Genomic DNA, 21,501 nt, shown 5'->3' on the forward strand with positions numbered 1-21,501 from the left:
GGCATAAGGCCATCCTTCATATAAGATAGGGCCAGGGGCTATCCATAGTACTCAGTATATTGGGCAGACTGGATGGGCCAAATGGTTCTTATCTGCCGACACATTCTAGGTTTCTATGTTCTGTTTTCTTTCTTCTGCTCTCAGTAGGAAGCTTTAAATTTGCGATTTTATTGCTATTTTAAAAGGGGTTTTATACTTCTGACCTGTCCTCAGGACAACGCCACTGATCAGCTGCTTGAAGAGGCTACTGTCTCGTCGCATTTTACCCTAGGCCAGTGGCGTCATGTTAATCAGTGGCCCTCAATCAACATTCAAGTGAATGGTCCTGAGCTGCGATGCTAAGAAAAGCCACTCTCCAGTGGATGGTGCTGTGCTTGGGAAGCTGCAAGGAGGCAACAGCGCTCATCGGAACACCGCGGCCTCTTCAAACAGCTGATCTGTGGGGTTTCTTAGAGTTGTACTCCCACTGATTAGATACTGATGACCTGTCCTGAGGATAGGTCCTCCGTATAAAACACTCGGAAACCTTTTTAAAGGGAGATACTCCTTGCAGCCTGTGGACTGAGTTCCCATTTAAGCCTGTGACACTTCATTGAGAGTGGGAATGCTGCACCTCATGTCTGTATGTTATGATTTTTACTGTTCTCCTTTTCTTTCCTTAGACAAATGAGTGGCCTCTGGAGAGCTTTTGCGATGAGCTTTGTAATGAACTGTTTAATCCATCTTGGGAGGTGAGTCCAAGTTCATATGGGCACATTGAAAACCAATTCAGTTGTAGATTAAAATTTTTTTTTTTCTTTTTAATGGATGGCTTTTACTACTAGTTGAACATTTTTTTTTTTTTTCTCTTAAGGTCCGTCATGGGGCAGGCATTGGTCTCAGGGAAATACTCAAAGCCCATGTTAGAAATGGTGGCAAGATGGCGCACAGTACATGTGACGAGGTAAAGCTGCCTGTTAAATGGAGGATTAGAAATCTGTAATTAAAGGCGTTCTGCAGTTTGTTTAAACTGATGATCTATCCTCTGGATAGATCTTCAGCATCTGATCAGTGGGGGTCCGACCCTCGGGACACCCGCAGATCAGCTGTTTGAGAAGGAAGTGGCGCTCCAGTAGCGCCATGGCCTTCTCACTGTTTACCGCTGGCCCAGTGACGTCACGACTAGTATCAACTTGCCTGGGCGCGGCTAAGCTCCGTTCACTTGAATAGAGCTTAGCCGCGCCCAGGCAAGTTGATACTAGTTGTGACGTCACTGGGCCAGCGGTAAACAGTGAGAAAGTCGCGGCGCTGCTGGAGCGCCACTTCCTTCTCAAACAGCTGATCTGCGGGTGTCCCGAGGGTCGGACCCCCACTGATCAGATGCTGATCTATCCAGAGGATAGATCATCAGTTTAAAAAAACTGCACTACCCCCTTTAAAATTTCATACTGTAAAGCGTTATAGGAGTGTGTTGGCGTAAGACTTTTTGCTGTTTTCACCCTGTAAAAACCCACAAAGCGCTGAAATTTGCTTGTGGATGGGGCTTTGAAAACTCCATATATGAGCTATACTGTTAGAAGTGTTAGGTTATATCCTTGTGAAAAACCTAACGTGATCTATATGGTGTACGACTTCTTGCTACCCCCTACTGATCATGAGTGAGGTGTCCCTTCAGTTTATTCACAGCATAGCGGCACTTCTGTGAACGGCGACACCACACAGTTCAAGTAGATTTCTGTTTTGGACATGTGCTGAAATGCCCATTTACATTTGTTAATATGAATGCACCTAGGTTTTATGATATATTGCACCAAACTGTTGTGCGGTTTTGGCTCTTCTAGGTTTAGAGAAATTATCTTAGCCTAGTCTGATAAGGGGCCTGACTCTTGGAAAAGGTTGTGGTCTATGATGCACAATTTTTGGCATAAAATATTGTATCAACCTAAGGCTACTTTCACACTCGCGTTTGGTGCGGATTTGTCTTGTATCTGCACAGACGGATCCACACCAATAATGCAAACGCTTGTATCCGTTCATAACGGACCAGTTTGCATTATTCATAAAAAAAAAATCATCTAAGTCGAAACGGATCCGTCTTGACTTACATTGAAAGTCAATGGGGGACTGATCCGTTTTCAGTTGCACCATATTGTCAGTGAAAAACTGATCCGTCCCCATTGACTTACATTGTAAGTCTAGACGGATCTGTTTGGCTCCGCATCGTCAGACGGTCACCAAAATGCTACAAGCTGCATTTTGGTGTCCGCCTCAAAAGCGGAACGGAGACCAAACGCAGCCAAATTGATGCATTCTGAACAGATCCTTATCCATTCAGAATGCATTGGGGCTGAACTGATCCGTTTCAGGGCTCTCACAAGAGGTCCAAAACGGATCTCACAAGCGGACCCAGAAACGCCAGTGTGAAAGTAGCCTAAGCTAACTAATGGTTTATATGAAGTTATGCACAAGTATCCAGCCTTGCTCCAAAAATGTATCATCCAACCTGAGCCACTGTGATAAATTTGCTGCATGTCTAGAAAGTAGGGGTGCACCGAAATTCCGGCAGCCGAAAATATCGGCCGAAAATGTACCTAATCCATTTCGGCCGATATTGTTACATATCGGCCGAAAATATGGGGTGTGGGATTTGTCGCTCACCATCTGCGGGCGGGCGGTTTACTTTAAGTCACTGCATCTTTATTTTACCTTACAATCGTGACGCTCCAGTAACAACTCTGCAGGCAGAGCGGAGGGCGGCGTAACGTCACTTACTCACGTGACGCACCTGCTCCGCCCACTTTATGAATGAAGGAGGCGGAGCAGGCGCGTCACGTGAGTAAGTGACGTTACGCCGCCCTCCGCTCTGCCTGCAGAGTTCTTACTGGAGCGTCACGATTGTAAGGTAAAATAAAGATGCAGTGAGTGATGCTGTGAGCAGCAGGGCCGGGGCTGTTATGGGTAGGGGGATCGGTCTATGGCACTGCTATGGGGAAAGGGATCTGTGCACTGTTATGGGGAAAGGGATCTGTGCACTGTTATGGGGAAAGGGATCTGTGCACTGTTATGGGGAAAGGGATCTGTGCACTGTTATGGGGAAAGGGATCTGTGCACTGTTATGGGGAAAGGGATCTGTGCACTGTTATGGGGAAAGGGATCTGTGCACTGTTATGGGGAAAGGGATCTGTGCACTGTTATGGGGAAAGGGATCTGTGCACTGTTATGGGGAAAGGGATCTGTGCACTGTTATGGCCATAACAGTGCACATATCCCCCCCTCCATATATAATATGATTTATTAAATTCATGAAAAAGAATTATTAATAAAATCATTTAAAAAAAAGTATTTTAAAAGTATTTGGGCAAAAAGGCAGTTTCGGTTTCTTTTTCGGTCAAGGGCATCCAGAATTTTCGGTTTCGGACCAGAATTTTCATTTCGGTGCACCCCTACTAGAAAGCTTGTGTAATTGTACGCCATCTATGCAGTTAGTAATTCGGCACATTGACTGCCATTATCCAAATGTGTACTAAAGCTTTAATTCTGATATACATGTTGGTGAGTTTAATGTTGTGACATTTTATTACATTTTTATTTTTTTTTCAAATGGTGAGTCACTGTATGTATGCAACTGTATACATTACAAACAAACCTCAACCATGTACTGATTAAATGAAAACCACTCTTTTCCAGAATATTTAGTATTTCTTTCTGGTTCTCCTGTAGATGGAGCAGCAGCATCAAGAGTGGCTTGAAGATCTTGCTATTCGTCTTCTGTGTGTATTTGCTTTAGACAGATTTGGCGATTTTGTTTCTGATGAGGTAATCTGGTTACAAATAACTTGCTTGCAAACTGTTCTTAAATTAAATTGGTAGTGTGTGCGCTTAAAGGGGCTGTTTCACTTCAGCAAATGACATTTATCACGTAGGTAAAGTTAATACAAGACACTTCCTAATGTATTGTGATTGCGCAATCCAACAGCGGTGGTCATGCTTGCACACTATAGGAAAAAGTGCCCACCTCTCTGGTGACCGGCACTGTGGGGAGCGCACATGGGTCGGAGCTTTTTCCTATAGTTGGTGTGCAGGTGTGGCCACCACTGCACCTATTAGCCACCAACCCCAGTATTCATTGGTGTCCAGCAGCAGCTTCACAGCCCCTCCCCTTAATCCTTTAATTGGTGGCAGTGGTTCTACTGTGCCGGCTGATGAGAGCACGCTGTGCGGCGAGAGTGGCGCGTGCCATGTTCTCTAAAAGATACTAGGCTGCACGGTAGCAAATCCTAATATCGTATCGATTGGGTATTGAAAGTATGATACCTGATGCAACTCTGTCTTGTACTATTTTTAACCGGTTTTCTTCTACATACCTTAATGACATGTTTAGTTAATCTGTGGGACAATCCGGGAATCTGTGAACAATGTCGCCTGTGTAACTAATGTTAGAGGTATTCCCATCTCAGACAATGGGGGCATAGCTTGTAAACCCAGCTGAAAATGAAGCTGGCAAAGTGGTGGCTGGCAGGAGTCAGCAACGTCCAGCCCTCCAGCTGTTGTGAAACTACATCTCCCAGCATGCCCCTTTTGCTTCTATGGGAGTTCCAAGAACAGCCAAGCAATTGTGCATGCTGGAAGTTGTAGTTTCACCACAGTTGGCGTGCCGGGGATTGCTGATCCCTGTTCTAAAGAGTCCAAGCCTGCCTCCCCAGAGAACCCAGTGCCTCCCCTGTGCACTTCTAACACCCTGCACCATTAAGACTCCCTCTGTTGGGGACGGCACCTTTGTACTGTGGTGCGCAGGCCCAGGCAGATAGTGCGGGTGGCGGCATTGCTGAGGTCGCAGGGAGTTGAGAGCAATCCTTATCCCTTCTAAAATTTCTGTTTTTATCTTTTAGGTGGTTGCACCAGTACGGGAAACATGTGCTCAGACTCTGGGAGTAGTCCTGAAACACATGAATGAAAATGGAGTTCACAATACAGTCAAAATCCTCCTGCGCCTATTAACCCAGGAACAGTGGGAAGTTAGACATGGAGGACTGCTGGGAATAAAGTATGCCCTAGCAATTCGTCAGGTAATGTCCACCTGTTTGCAGTGATCTCCATCTCTGTGTCTTGTTAGAATTGGTATCTGGCTTTGTGCCTTGTGTTTTCACTCTACTTTTCAATGACCTGGTATATTTTTTTTTTTTTTGTTCCTTTGCAGGATTTAATAAAAACTTTATTACCTAAAGCACTACCAGCAATAATTGAAGGTCTTCAAGACCTTGATGATGATGTGCGAGCTGTGGCTGCAGCATCTTTAGTGCCTGTTGTCGATAGTCTAGTGAAGATACAATTCAAGCAGGTAATGTGTGTAGTGTGTTTTGTCTCTCCCCCCCCAAATGCTACAGGATCTTACAGTATGCAGGAGTGGTACCCATCTCCACCTAAGAATGACGGACAATGTAACAGGATAAACAGTTTCCAGTGGTAGTGGAGTTACTCCGCTGACGGAAAAAGGGAAACCTGACAGATGTACAGGGTCCACTGGTAGTGCAGGCACTACTGGTTGTGCAACTGCTCAGTCAATAGGAGGGTAATGCAACAGGATCTACAGTATGCGATTGTGGTGCCCCTAGTCCACCTACAGAAGGTGGAAATCTAATCGGACAGAAGATAACCAGGGTTAGTGCAATTACTCTGCCTGGTCTCTGGTGGAGAGTAATGCTACAGTCTGTATAGGATCCAGTGGTAGCACAATTACTCCATGGAATGAGGATAATGTCACAATGTACAGTACCCAGTGGAAGTGTAAATGCACCCACTATGGAAGGAGGGCAATGCTATCAGGAATATGATTCAGTGGTAGTGCCAGTACTCCGCCTATGGAAGGGAGGGTAATGGTACAGGACCTACAGTATCCAGTGGCATTGCTAGTACTCCGCCTATAAAAGAGTAATGTGACAGGCTGTACAGTATCCAGTGGTGAAGTAAATACTCCACCTATGGAAAGAGGCCTTGCTACTGGATGTATAGGGGCCCATGTGCAAATACCCTGCCTATAAAAAAAAGAGCAATGATACAGAATGAATAGGATTCAGTGGTGGCGCAAATACTCCGCCTAGGAAGGAGGCTAATTCTACAGGCTGTTTCATTTTTCAAAAGATGTGATTTTCATATGACTCTGCTTATGCCCCGAGTCTCGGTGATGTAAAAGATATATATGCCAAATTTCAAGAAGATTGGATAATATTTAGGGGTTGCACACGATTACTTTTATTACTACTCTCACTCCTGTACCTAGGAGGTTGGTCTAAAAACTACTTCAGTTTCAGGATCCCGGGGGCTCTGCATCAAGCAAGGTGGATGGCAAAGGAAATATATGCACTTAAAATTGTCCTTCACTAAACAGTTGAATATTCCTCAACGAGAATTGAAAGGAATGAAATGTGTTGCACATTTTGTCAGCCTCATATATGTTTGCTTTTTGCGCGAGGCAGTTGTAAGTCGATGGGCTCCAAAGAATTATTTGGATATGCTACAGCTTCTAAGCACTTGCCCAGATGCAGACGTCAAAAAAAGTGCTCTCACAGTTGCTAAGAGACACCTTTGGTATCTGTCAAACGTAGGATTGGCTTTTTTTGGACGAACGTATTACTCAGGCTGTTAAGGAAAATGACTAAAAATTTAGAAACCAAAACTGCAAAGAAAAAGGAAAAAACAATTAGAGGGTAAAAACCTAGTTTTTGAAGGAAAAGACCTGAGACATTTTGTTACTAATAAAACAGACGTTCTTTGAATTGTTTGGGATCCACGACGTGACAGAATACTGCAGCGATTCTCTAAGAAGCCATGTGAACGCTCTTAAGGTGGTCAATGATACCGCAGAAAGAGGAATTGCTCTGATAAAAAAATGTTTTACGAATCGGTCAGGGACAAACCTCAAAAACAATTCTTGTTGAGGGCAGTCGAGCATCACAGAAAAGTCGTCCCCACGCTAACAAAAGAAGAGATTGCATCGTTCAAAGTTGATTAATATAACACGTTTTGCCTATCATACTACCTATTAATCTTAGTGTTTAGTTTTAATATTTTAAGTTTGATTTCTAGTTTTCCCAATAAAAGTAATTAACATTGAAAAATCATATTTTTTTGCCTACTTTTACAAAACTGATTAAAGTGTGCAACCTCTAAATATTATCCAATCTTCTTGGAATTTGGCATATAATATCCTTTACATCACTGAGACTCGGGCGTAAGCAAAGTCTGCAAAAATTTAAATTTTTTCCCCCATTACAAAATGAAACACCCGTACAATATCCAGTGGTAGTGAAAGTATTCCATCTAAGAAAGGAGGGTAATACTATAAGCTGTATAGTATCCAGTGGAAGTGGAATTACTCCGCCTTAGGAAGGTGGGCAATGCTACAGGCTGTACAGTATCCAGTGGTAGTGCAATTACTCTGCCTATGAAAGAGATTAATGCTACATGCTGTACAGTATACCGTGGTAGTGCAATTACTTCACCTTTGGAAGGGGTTAATGCTACAGGATGTACAGTATCCTAGTCGTAAATAGCTAGCGGTAGGGCAAGCACGTCGCCTATCCATTGCCCCACTGGATCCGCTGTAGCTGTAGAGAGGACACAGAGTAAGCCTGAACGTGGCGCACTACAAGTACTAAGATAACAAGCTGGACACACACTGCTATAGGGCAATGGGAACTAAGCCCAAAATAGGAGTGGAGCTCCAATGGTTAATAGCTATGGGAATTACATGCAGCCCCAACCCTTTTAGGAGTGACAGGTAATTTTATTTTTCCCCCAGTCACAGAAGCACTGAGGCAAGGAAGGGGCTAAGTAGGTTGGGGGAAAGGCTCAGTGGGACAAGGATATGGGCGCGAAAGTTTCTCACTCTGAGGGTACAGTCCCCGCCCCTGAAACACTCTGATAGAACGCAGCATAGTAGGCCGCAGAGCTGGGGCCTCACGTACAGGTGGAGCGGACCGGGAGAGCCTCCGGCTGAGAGAGCAGCACATGGAGGGAGTGTTAGGGGGATCTTGCCCCCCCGAAAGAAGGAGGCCGGGAACGTGTGTACTGACGCCCAGTCAGAGAAGGCAGTGGCCGCCCAAAGAGGCCTGCGAGCGCTGGAGGAAGATGACAGGGCTGGTGAGAGGCCAAGGTTTTTAGGGAAAAAAAAACATTTTATTGTGTTCACTTTAGAGAACTCAGGAGAAGGGGACCAGCAGAAGGTTAACCCCTAGAACCCAGTACAGGAAGGAGGTGGGAGGAAGGTTAATCCCTGGGGGGGGGGGGGGGGTGGCAGGGGCCAGCAGGGAAAGGTAGGGAGTACTTACCTAAACTGTTAATGCCCACCCTGATTCCAGCAGTGTCGCCTTCCTCAGTGTGCTGCCCCTTGGGGATGGCAGCTACACTGGTAACAGGGGGGACTTCTGGAAGTAGCAGCAAGGTGACACTGTAGCTGGCGGGTAACAGAGTATTTGAGATTCACTGTTCCTCCTTGACTTCCAGAGGTGGGGAACGCGCAGCGGGCTTGGGGACCCACTGGTCTCCCCCCTCAAGTGTGGAAACAGGTGGCTAGAGCCCATCTGTAGCCCGAAGCTGAAAACATACAAAAGAAAAGATCTTTGGCAGATCTGCAGGAAAACATATCTGCCTCCTACGGACACTAAGCTAAAACTATAACCATGGTCTTCTGTGTCCCCCAATAATACAAGCGAGAAATAAAAAAGCTATGGCTCTCAGACTATGGAGACACTAAAACATATTATTATTTTTTTGTTTCAAAAATGCTATTGTGTAAAACATAAATGAATAAGTATACATATTGGGTATTGCCACGTCCATAATGACCTGCTCTATAAAAATGTCACATGACCTAACCTCAGGTGAACGCCGTAAAAATTTAACAATGCCAGAATTACCAATTTTCTGGTCATCTTGCCCCAAAAAGTGTAATTGATCAAAAAAATCATATCTACCCAAAAATGGTACCAATAAAAAGGTCAACTCTTCCTGCAAAAAACGAGCCCCTGCACAAGACTATCGGCAGAAAAAAATATATATGGCGTTCAGAAAATGGAGACACAAACATAATTTATTTTAATTTTTTCAAAAATGCTTTATGTAAAACTGAAACAAAGTAGACATATTTGATATCATCTTATCTGTAACAACCTGCTCTATAAAAATAGCAGATGATCTACCCTGTCAGATGAACGTTGTAATAAACAAAACAAAAAATGGTGCCAAATCCATTCTTTGGTTACCTTTCCTCACAAAAAACATAATGGAGCAATTAAAAATCATATGTACCCCAAAATAGTATCAATAAAGCTGTCACCTTATCCCATAGTTTCCAAAATGGGGTCACTTTTTTTGATTTTCTACTGTAGGGTGCATCTGGGGGGCTTCAAATAGGACATGGCATCTAAAAACCAGTCCAGCTAAATCTGCCTTCCAAAAACCATACGGCGCTCCTTTTCTGCGCCCTGCCATGTGCCTTTCAGGTTACGACCACATGGCAGGGTGTTTCTGTAAACCTCAATAAATATTGAGTTTTGTTTGGCTGTTAACCCTCGATTGTGTTAAAGAAGAAAAAGTATTAAAATGGAAAATCTGCCCAAAAAGTGAAATTTAAGGTCCTTAAGGGGTTAATAGGGTTGATTGTGCTGACAGATGCTCTCTTTAAAAGGTAAATGTGTGTCAGTTTGCTGCATGTGTGTAGGTCAAGAGATGGATATAATATGTGTTTAATATTTTATCCCTTTCTATCTTAGGTTCCCTTCATTCTTGGCACTTTATGGGATACACTTTTGGAGTTAAATGACTTAACAGCGTCTACCAATAGTATCATGACCCTCCTTTCTTCTCTCTTAACATATCCTCAGGTTCAGCAGTGCAAGTAAGTGTGTGGCAGATTTTCATGAGACAAAGTTGCGTTTTCACACTTGAATATTTAGGATTGCTTTAAATTCCTTTGAGAACACGTTGACTTTGCATTTAAATTGAATTATTATTTCTTTTATACTTCTGAATTGTATCTGTATGATTTTTGACCCATAGTCAGTGGGTTGAGGTTAATAACCCATGGAAAGTGCAGTGTCTAGGAATCCATGATTTGCTTAACTGATGCGGTTTCCGTGACTCACTGGTGGCAGTGGAACAGAGGGCTGAGAGGAGGGGAGCATACTTGCCTCGCCATCCTTCCAGCAGCTACGCTCCTGTTCTCTCTGCGCTGGACCACCAATGTTGTCTTGTTACATTAGAAGACCACTATGTCACCCACTTTTCATTGGAGGGTCTTGCGTATGTACATATTGAGGTTTTCGGGGGTGTATGCTGTAAGTGGGCAGGGTGTAAAGTAATTTGGGTGATACATTATTAGGATGGGTGGTGCAGGCACTAGAATACAGGGCTAGACGAGATTTCCCGCCTGTCAAAGAGGAGGTGGAAGTGCACAGAGATGGGCGTTAGAATAGCAGTGCTCCAAGACCTTCTGGCCTGCCCCCTTGGTGCTCGAAAGATCTAATTTGCATAAAATACTGCTGCTATGTAGAAACCGAACGTATTTTAATCAACCTTACAAGGCGCAATATCCCTGGTTTAATAGGGTTGACCATGCTGACAGAGGCTCTTTAAAGGGTTTCTACCACCAGAAATACTGTTATGTAGCTGACTGACATTAGTGATGCGCTAAGGTCAGCACTACATAACAGTATGTTTCTAACATTAGTCCCTGCAGCCGTTTTTTTTGTTAAAAAAAAAGCACTTTTATTATATGCTAATGAGCCTCTAGGTGCTATGTGGGCGTAAAATCAGCACCTAGAGCAGGCATTGCCAACCTGAGGCTCTCCAGATGTTGCAAAACTACAACTCTATATTAGTCGGCTACATAACAGTATTTCTGGTGGTAGAAACCCTTTAAATCCTTAGCTTTTTCGAACACTAAAATATTTTGTCCCCACAGTATTCAACAATCACTTACTATATTGGTGACACGGGTATGGCCTTTCCTGCATCATACTATATCATCTGTTCGAAGAGCGGCCCTGGAGACATTATACACTTTGTTATCCACACAGGATCAGGTTGGTAACTACTAGTTTATTAAACTTTTTCCATCACAAAGGGTTTGGCCAATTTGTAATGTAATTTGTCAGAATGTTCTGTACAGTCATGTACGATCCATTCAAGTATACTTTACAGTACACGGTCTCCCACCTGCCCAGGTGTCCATGGCCTGCGACATAGTGATGATGGCGGCTTCTGGGTATCTTCTAATTTGTGCAGGTGCTTAACAACCAATGGACGTGCAAGATGCAGGGGACTTTGCTACTTGTTTTTGGACGTGCCCATTTGCAGTTCAGCGCCTGGAGCTGCCAGAGGAAGTGGTTGCTGCCATTTTGCATACCATGGACATGGAGGGTGATGGGAAAGTGTGTTTTTTTTTTTCTCTGACAGTGGGACAGCTTGGGGACAATATACAGTTATGTATTCTTGAATGGAGCATATGGAACTGTATATGGCATTTTAACAAATTAGATTAGAAATTGGCCAACCCTTTTAAAGGGCATTTGTCAGTATATTTGTAGCTAGGAAACTGTGTTGTGTGTTGATTCCATATTCTGTGCCTTCTGCTGCCGAGCTCACATGCAACAGGTCAGCCATTTTAATAGGTGCAAATCTGCTGACAGATGCACTTTAAGTTCTACTGCTGTTAAAAACTCACTTGACATGCAAAGAATTAAGATTGTTTCTCTGTTCCAGAACTGTTCAGGTTGGCTGACTCCCATCTTGCAGGACATGTTGCGGCATATATTTCAGATCTGTATTTTGGAGAGTAACCAGGAAATTCTTGACCTTATCCACAAGGTAGGATCTCCTTGATATGACCCTGCCCCCACCCCCATTCAAGCCGCCTTGTACTGCAGTATGCTGTTTTTGTTCTCCAGGTTTGGCAGGAGCTAGTACACAAAGCCTCTGTGCAATATGTTGTGGCTGCAGCGTGCCCCTGGATGGGAGCTTGGCTCTGTTTGATGATGCAGCCTGCTCACCTGCCTATTGATTTAAACATGCTGATATTGGTGAAGCCCAAATCAAACGTGAGTTGTTGCTTGTCCTATCTTCGTAGAAGTAATCTTTATAAAGGCATAGTTTCATCTCTACACAAGTGAATATTGCTTGCACATTTGGTTTAAAGCGATCACCTGCCATTGAGCTTTTACTTTAAAGCTTTAACCACCTCCGGACCGCCTAACGCAAATTCGCGTTCCGGAGGTGGCAGCCCTGCGCAGAGTCACGCATATATGCGTCATCTCGCGCGAGCCGAGATTTCCTGTGAACGCGCGCACACAGGCACGGAAGGTAAGAGTGGATCTCCAGCCTGCCAGCGGCGATCGTTCGCTGGCAGGCTGGAGATGTGTGTTTTTTAACCCCTAACAGGTATATTAGATGCTGTTTTGATAACGGCGTCTAATATACCTGGTCCTCTGGTGTCCCCTTTGTTTGGTTCGACCACCAGAGGACACAGGTAGCTCGGTAATATGTTGCACCAAGCACCACTAAACTACACCCCCCCCCCCCCTTCCTGTCACTTATTAACCCCTTATTCACCCTTGATCACCCCTGATCACCCCATATAAACTCCCTGATCACCCCCCTGTCATTGATCAACCCCCTGTAAAGCTCCATTCAGATGTCCGCATGATTTTTACGGATCCACTGATAGATGGATCGGATCCGCAAAACACATACAGGCGTCTCCCTGGAGCCTTCCAGGGGGGTGATCACCCCATATAGACTCCCTGATCACCCCCCCTGTCATTGATCACCCCCCTGTCAGGCTGCATTCAGATGTCCGTATGATTTTTACGGATCCACGGATACATGGATCGGATCCGCAAAACACATACGGACATCTGAATGGAGCCTTCCAGGGGGGTGATCACCCCATATAGACTCCCTGATCACCCCCCCTGTCATTGATCACCCCCCCCCTGTCATTGATCACCCCCCCTGTCAGGCTGCATTCAGATGTCCGTATGATTTTTACGGATCCACGGATACATGGATCGGATCCGCAAAACACATACGGACATCTGAATGGAGCCCTACAGGGGGGTGATCAATGACAGGGGGTGATCACCCCATATAGACTCTCTGATCACCCCCTGTCATTGATCACCCCCCTGTCATTGATCACCCCCCTGTAAGGCTCCATTCACACATTTTTTTGGCCCAAGTTAGCGGAATTATTATTATTTTTTTTCTTACAAAGTCTCATATTCCACTAACTTGTGTCAAAAAATAAAATCTCACATGAACTCACCATACCCCTCACCGAATCCAAATGCGTAAAATTTTTTAGACATTTATATTCCAGACTTCTTCTCACGCTTTAGGGGCCCTAGAATGCCAGGGCAGTATAAATACCCCACATGTGACCCCATTTCGGAAAGAAGACACCCCAAGGTATTCCGTGAGGGGCATATTGAGTCCATGAAAGATTGAAATTTTTGTCCCAAGTTAGCGGAAAGGGAGACTTTGTGAGAAAAAAATAAATATCAATTTCAGCTAACTTGTGGCAAAAAAAATAAATTTCTATGAACTCGCCATGCCCCTCATTGAATACCTTGGGGTGTCTTCTTTCCAAAATGGGGTCACATGTGGGGTATTTATACTGCCCTGGCATTCTAGGGGCCCCAAAGCGTGAGAAGAAGTCTGGTATCCAAATGTCTAAAAATGCCCTCCTAAAAGGAATGTGGGCCCCTTTGCGCATCTAGGCTGCAAAAAAGTGTCACACATCTGGTATCGCCGTACTCAGGAGAAGTTGGGGAATGTGTTTTGGGGTGTCATTTTACATATACCCATGCTGGGTGAGAGAAATATCTTGGTCAAATGCCAACTTTGTATAAAAAAATGGGAAAAGTTGTCTCTTGCCAAGATATTTCTCTCACCCAGCATGGGTATATGTAAAAAGACACCCCAAAACACATTCTCCAACTTCTCCTGAATACGGCGATACCAGATGTGTGACACTTTTTTGCAGCCTAGGTGGGCAAAGGGGCCCACATTCCAAAGAGCACCTTTCGGATTTCACAGGTCATTTACCTACTTACCACACATTAGGGCCCCTGGAAAATGCCAGGGCAGTATAACTACCCCACAAGTGACCCCATTTTTGAAAGAAGACACCCCAAGGTATTCCGTGAGGGGCATGGCGAGTTCCTAGAATTTTTTATTTTTTGTCACAAGTTAGTGGAAAATGATGAGTTTTTTTCTTTTTTTTCTTACAAAGTCTCATATTTCACTAACTTGTGACAAAAAATAAAACTTCCATGAACTCACTATGCCCATCAGCGAATACCTTGGGGTGTCATCTTTCCAAAATGGGGGTCACTTGTGGGGTAGTTATACTGCCCTGGCATTCTAGGGGCCCAAATGTGTGGTAAGTAGTTTGAAATCAAATTCTGTAAAAAATGACCAGTGAAATCCGAAAGGTGCTCTTTGGAATATGGGCCCCTTTGCCACCTAGGCTGCAAAAAAGTGTCACACATCTGGTATCTCCGTACTGAGGAGAAGTTGGGGAATGTGTTTTGGGGTGTCATTTTACATATACCCATGCTGGGTGAGAGAAATATCTTGGCAAAAGACAACTTTTACCTTTTCTCGCTCATATCATTGGGGGACACAGGACCGTGGGTATAGCTTGCTGCTGCCACTAGGAGGCGGACACTAGGCTGAAAGCTGTTAGCTCCTCCCCTGCAGGCTATACCCCCTCCAGGCCTGGAGAGAGTATATCAGTTTTTAGCTTAGTGTCGTAGGAGGCAGACCTCCCTGCTTTGCAGGGTGGCGTTTTTATTTTTTCTTCTTATTTATTATTTTTATCTTTAATTCACAGACTACTGGAAGGGGGCACAGGGTCGCCTGCGTCCTGTATCCCCGGGAGGCTGGCCGGTGTATCTAAGTCACCGCCTTGCCTCCCCCAAGAAGGCAAAGTGGACCAGGGCAGCCTCGCTCCCCTGCTTCCCCCCAGCAAGAGGGCCACCCTCTCTTCAGCCCTTCTCTGCCCGGACCCCTGTCGCATGGTGCCAGCGGTCATAGGTGGCCCTGCTGGTGTTGCATCATAGGGTGAAGAACACAGATGAAGACAGGTAAGTAATCTGCTTCATCCCCCTAGCTGCAGGAGAACTCCATCTTCCACCCCCCCCACCCCCCCCCCGTCCGTCCGTCAGCCCGATCTCTGGCCTCACTGCTCTCGCCGCACGGCCGCTCTGCGGCATATCGGGTCTATTTATTAGAGGCGGCATAGCACACATTACCTTTTAACCGCAGCGGTTCCAGTACCGCTGCGGTCAGGGCCGGACATGGGGATCATAGGCGTTCTGACCTCACTTCAGCATAGGCTGCCGTTCCCGGCCTGGAAGGGGGCGTGGCTTGCCGTTCCCGGCCTGGAAGGGGGCGTGGCTTGCCGTTCCCGGCCTGGAAGGGGGCGTGGCTTGCCGTTCCCGGCCTGGAAGGGGGCGTGGCTTGCCGTTCCGGCCTGGAAGGGGGCGTGGCTTGCCCGTTCCCGGCCTGGAAGGGGGCGTGGCTTTGCCGTTCCCGGCCTGGAAGGGGGCGTGGCTTGCCGGTCCCGGCCTGGAAGGGGGCGTGGCTTGCCGGTCCCGGCCCTGGAAGGGGGCGTGGCTTGCCGGTCCCGGCCTGGAAGGGGGCGTGGCTTGCCGGTCCCGGCCTGGAGAAGGGGGCGTGGCTTGCCGGTCCCGGCCTGGAAGGGGGCGTGGCTTTGCCGTTCCCGGCCTGGAAGGGGGCGTGGCTTGCCGTTCCCGGCCTGGAAGGGGGCGTGGCTTGCCGTTCCCGGCCTGGAAGGGGGCGTGGCTTGCCGTTCCCGGCCTGGAAGGGGGCGTGGCTTGCCGTTCCCGGCCTGGAAGGGGGCGTGGCTTGCCGTTCCCGGCCTGGAAGGGGGGCGTGGCTTGCCGTTCCCGGCCTGGAAGGGGGCGTGGCTTATTCTCCCACCCTGATTCAGCTTCCTGATTCTTCCTCTGCACTGCGTGGGTTGGATACAGGACCTGGGACCTCCATACTGGTAGGCAATCGATACCCCATCCAGCAGGAGATTTGACCATGTCTGACCCCGCCACTGACCCCCACCAGGCACCCTGTAGGGACCACTTACTATGCCTGCTCCTTATGTTCGGAGAAATTCCCTCGTGGTCAGTCACTATCACTGTGCTCTGCATGTCAGAAACCTGCACAGAGCATCCCCCTAGGGCACAACAGCCCACAGAAGCCCTGGAGCGGCCTGTCCAGGGGGAACCAGACTGGGCAAGGTCCCTGTCACGAGCAGTGGAAGACCTCTCAAAAATCTCCCATTCCACCCTTTCATTGCTGGTCGTTTGGTAGAGAAATCACCACCGCGCAACCCGCACAGTCGCATAGCGCACAAACCAGAGGTAGACTTCCTAGTAAGCGCCCCAGAGCAGGCACTATTCCTCCTCTGACGCCTCAGCATCCCCCCCTGCTCCTGGATCCCATTCACAGGCGTCCTCCCCTTTAGGCGACGCACTGTCAGAAGGAGAGCTTGGGGATTCGATGCAGATATGGATCCGGAGCACTCTTCTCAAATTGCATCCATGGTGGATAGCCTGATTATCGCAATATGGGACACCTTCCAGGTTCAGGAGGACCTTCCCTCCACTAGCCAACAGGGGGTCATTTCCTGCGTACAAAGCAGAACCCCAAATCGTTCCCATTACACGACGATTTTTCTATCGTTGTCACGAAGGCTTGGGACCAGCCAGGTTTGCGTTTCATTATTCCGAAACGCCTAGACCTACTCTACCCTTTTCCACGCGAGTCCGTGGACAAATGGTCCTCCCACCGAAGGTGGACCCACCGGTTGCTCGCTTGGCAAAATTCACTACCATCCCGGTGGCGATGGGCTCGTCCCTCCAGGATCCAGTGGACCGCCGCATAGAGTCACTCTCTAAGGTCGATCTTTACGGCGAGCGGTTCGGCATTGCGACCGATTTTCGCCTCTGCCTGGGTAGCCAAAGCAGTTCGGAGTGGTCCCTCCATTTGAACCAGACATAGCGTCCGACCTCCCTCCCGCTGAACTTCAATCGTCAGCGCTCCAAATTTCTCAGGCAGGGAAATATCTCTGTGAAGCGGCTTTGGATGCTGGGACTATGATCGCTCCGTTCCTCAGCTCTCGCCACTTCCATCCGCCGGGAGTTGTGGCTCAAGGCCTGGAAAGCCGATTCCTCATCTAAGCGCTCCCTGTTTGAGGCTTCCGTTCTTGGGTCTCGGCTATTTGGGTCCAATTAGATGAGATTATTTCGAGGCTACGGGTGGGAAAAGCACCCATCTGCCCCAACCCAGGGCAAAGCGGCCTTTTCAGTCCAGAACTTCATCTTCTCTCTTTCAGTCCCTTTCGCCGCTTTTCGGGCACTCCGTTCAGCACCCACCTCAGCAGCGGGCCGCCCAATCAGGATCGGCGGAAAGGACCGTCCTTTAAGCCCCAGCAGGCCTGGCGTCCGCGGCCTCAGCAAGCCTCGCACAGCCCCAGGTAAGCAGCCTTCAGCATGAAGGTTTGTCCCCACCCCTCACAGGTGGGGGGGGCGTCTTCTCCTGTTTCAGGAGATTTGGCACGCCCATATTCCGGACGCATGGCGCTCGAGGTTGTCTCCTCGGGCTTCAAAATAGAGTTCAGGTCTCTTCCCCCCAACCGCTTCTTCCTCTCCAGCCCTCGAGGGATCCCATCCGGGCCGCGGCTCTTTTGCACGCAGTCCAGTCACTTCTCTCACGGGGGTGATTTCCCCTGTTCCCTTGGAGGAGCGGTTTACGGGTTTTTATTCCAACCTGTTTCTGGTCCCCAAAAAGGAGGGCGATGTGAGGCCAGGGCTGGACCTAAAACTGTTGAATCGTTATCTGCGGGTTCAAAGGTTCAGGATGGAGTCCCTTCGTTCCGTGGTTGCTTCACTGGTGAAAGGGGAGCACATGGTGTCCTTAGACATCCAGGATGCATATCTCCACATCCCCATCACCACAGCCCACCAACGGTTCTTCGATTTGCCATCCAGGCAGCTCATTACCAGTTCGTCGCTCTGCCGTTCGGTCTTGGCGACGGCTCCACGAGTATTTACAAAAGTTCTTGCCCCTCTTCTGGGGATTCTGCGGTCCAGAGGCATTACTCTTCTCCCGTATCTGGACGACATCTTAATCAAGGCACCTACAGCGGCTCAATGCGAAGAGAGTCTTCAGATTACGATGAGCACCCTCACTCGCTTCGGTGGGATTATCAACCTGAGGAAGTCATCGCCTGTCTCCCACCACTCTGATCAGATTCTTGGGCATGACACTGGACTCCGAGGCTGCCGTGGTGCGTCTACCACTGGACAAGAGATCGGACCATTCAGAGGACGGTGCGTCTGCTCATTCAGCGCCGCAGGGTGTCGATTCGCAGCTGCATGCGAGTACTGGGCCTGATGGTGGCCTCCTTCGAGGCGATTCCATTCGCCCAATTCCACACCAGGGATTTTCAGAGGCTCATTTTGTCCTCCTGGGACAAGTCCAGGGATTCTCTGGACCTCAGGATCTCTCTGTCCCACCCAGTGCGCGCGGCTCTGGGCTGGTGGATGGTACCGGACCACATGTCCTCGGGGAAGTCCTTCCTTCCAGTGTCATGGACGGTGGTCACGACCGACGCCAGCCTCAGCGGCTGGGGAGGGGTCTTCGGTACCCGGACAGCCCAAGGCGTTTGGTCTCTGTCGGAGTCCAAACTACCTATCAATATACTGGAGCTCCGGGCCATCTACCTCTCCCTCTGCCATTGGACCCCCTACTTGCAGGGCCGTCCGGTCAGGATAGAGTCGGACAACGCTACAGCGGTTGCCTATATCAACCACCAAGGGGGGACTCGCAGCGGGACGGTGATGAACGAGGCCGCAAGGATTCTGCAGTGGGCGGAAGCCCATGTTCCGGTGATCTCGGCTATATTCATCCCGGGTGTGGACAATTGGACAGCGGACTTCCTCAGCCGAACGACGGTGGACTCGGGGGAGTGGTCTCTCCATCCGGAGGTGTTCGAGGACCTTTGTCTCCGGTGGGGACGCCCAGAAGTGGATCTGATGGCGTCCAGGCTAAATCACAAACTCCCATGCTTTCTGTCTCGCGCAAGAGATCCGATGGCGTACGACGTGGACGCCCTCGTGGCTCCGTGGGACAACTTTACGTTTCTGTACGTGTTCCCTCCGTTACCGCTTCTACCTCGGATCCTACGCAGAATCAGGATGGAGGGCATTCAGACGCTTCTGATCGCCCCAGACTGGCCTCGTCGAGCTTGGTACTCAGAGCTCATTCTTCTTCTGGGAGACGTGCCGTGGCCCCTTCCACTCAGGCCCGACCTGCTCTCACAGGGCCCAGTCTTCCACCAGGGTTTAAATACGCTACGTTTTAAACGGCGTGGCTATTGAAACTTCCTGTTGAAGCAAAGAGGTTTCTCCGATGCAGTTGTTCGCTCGATGATTAGGGCTAGGAAGCCCTCCTCCGCCAAGATCTATTATCTGACGTGGAAATCTTTCCTCAAATTCTGTAAGGACAGGGATCTTCCTCCCAGGCAGTTTTCCCTCCCTACGGTGCTGGCTTTTCTTCAGGCGGGTTTAGAGCTGGACTAGCTCCGAGTTCGCTGAAAGGTCAGGTTTCTGCTCTTTCCATTTTTTTCCAAGCGTACACTGGCGGTGTTGGGTCCGGTCAAGACTTTCATACAGGGAGTGGCTCACACCGCAGTCCCTTATCGGCCACCGTTTGCATTCTGGGACCTGAATCTGGTGCTGGTAGCGCTCCAGTCCGAGCCATTTGAACCTCTGCAATCAGTCTCCCTTCGCATGCTTTCATGGAAGTTGCGTTCTGGTTGCAATACCTCCATCCGGCGGGTGTCGGAACTGGCGGCCTCTCTCGTCCAAAGAGCCCTTCTTGGTGTTTCATCAAGACAAGGTAGTACTCCGGACAGTGCCGTCCTTCCTGCCGAAGGTGGTGTCGGCGTTTCATGTTAATGAGGACATTGTTCTGCTCTCTTTTTGCCCTGAGCCTTCTCATCTAGGGAGGTGGCTCTCCACCGTCTGGATGTGGTACGGGCCTTGCGGATCTACCTGGCAGTGGTGGCCCCTTTAGACATACGGACTCCCTGTTCGTAATCTCGGAAGGTCCTCGTAAAGGTTTTGGCAGCCTCGATGGTGACGATTTGCTCGGTGGATTAGATCGGCCATTGCCAGAGGCCTACCGCTCTAAGGGCAAGGTTCCTCCTCCCGGTATCACGGCTCACTCTACCAGGGCAGGTCGGGGCTTCTTGGGCTCACCTTCACCACGCTTCGGCGTCTCAATTGTGTAAGGCAGCGACTTGGTCCTCTTTACACACCTTCATGAAATTTACCGAGTGTATTCTTTCGCCTCGCGGATGCTGCTCTTGGCCGCAGAGTTTGCAGGCCGCAGTGTAGTGTCTTACCGGAGGGAGTTGGTTTTGTTCTGGGCCAGTGGTTGTTTCCCGCCCCGGGGACTGCTTTAGGACGTCCCACGGTCCTGTGTCCCCCAATGATATGATCGAGAAAACGAGTTTTTTGTGAACTCACCTGTAAATCTTTCTCGCTTTAATTCATTGGGGGACACAGCACCCACCCATTTTTTCTTTTATTATGAGGCCAGTGGGTCCGAGTTGCCGTTTGGGGCTGGTGTCCGGTTTGGTTTTTTTGTTGGGCAGTGGTCCTTACTGGTTGTGTTTTTGTTTCGGTACTGTTTCTCCTACTGCTGAAGCACAAACTGATAATACTCTCTCCAGGCTGGAGGGGGTATAGCCTGCAGGGGAGGAGCTAACAGCTTTCAGCCTAGTGTCGCCTCCTAGTGGCAGCAGCAAGCTATACCCACGGTCCTGTGTCCCCCAATGAATAAAGCGAGAAAGAGATTTACAGGTGAGTTCACAAAAATCTAGTTTTTTTTATACAAAGTTGTCTTTTGCCAAGATATTTCTCTCACCCAGCATGGGTATATGTAAAATGACACCCCAAAACACATTCCCCAACTTCTCCTGAATACGGAGATACCAGATGTGTGACACTTTTTTTTGCAGCCTAGGTGGGCAAAGGGCCCATATTCCAAAGAGCACCTTTCGGATTTCACCAGCCATTTTTTAACAGAATTTGATTTCAAACTCCTTACCACACATTTGGGCCCCTAGAATGCCAGGGCAGTATAACTACCCCACAAGTGACCCCATTTTGGAAAGAAGACATCCCAAGGTATTCGCTGATGGGCATAGTGAGTTCATGGAAGTTTTTATTTTTTTGTCACAAGTTAGTGGAATATGAGACTTTGTAAGAAAAAAAAAATAATAATCATTTTCCGCTAACTTGTGACAAAAAAGAAAAAAGTTCTATGAACTCACTATGCCCATCAGCGAATACCTTAGGGTGTCTACTTTCCGAAATGGGGTCATTTGTGGGGTGTTTGTACTGTCTGGCCATTGTAGAACCTCAGGAAACA

The 21,501-nt window shown here is 48.0% G+C and overlaps 1 protein-coding gene across 1 annotated transcript in view; it reads left to right on the forward strand.

The window, feature by feature from the left end:
- The window catches only part of BTAF1 (B-TFIID TATA-box binding protein associated factor 1), a 96,663-nt gene that overhangs the window by 29,946 nt on the left and 45,216 nt on the right, over positions 1-21,501 (forward strand). Inside the window, 9 exon segments of the mRNA XM_040438270.1 lie at positions 663-731; positions 854-943; positions 3,700-3,795; positions 4,869-5,045; positions 5,177-5,317; positions 9,750-9,874; positions 10,940-11,060; positions 11,740-11,844; positions 11,925-12,074. Coding sequence (XP_040294204.1) covers positions 663-731; positions 854-943; positions 3,700-3,795; positions 4,869-5,045; positions 5,177-5,317; positions 9,750-9,874; positions 10,940-11,060; positions 11,740-11,844; positions 11,925-12,074 — 1,074 coding nt within the window.

This window comes from Bufo bufo, chromosome 6 (genome assembly GCF_905171765.1).
Source record: "Bufo bufo chromosome 6, aBufBuf1.1, whole genome shotgun sequence".
NCBI lineage: Eukaryota > Metazoa > Chordata > Amphibia > Anura > Bufonidae > Bufo > Bufo bufo.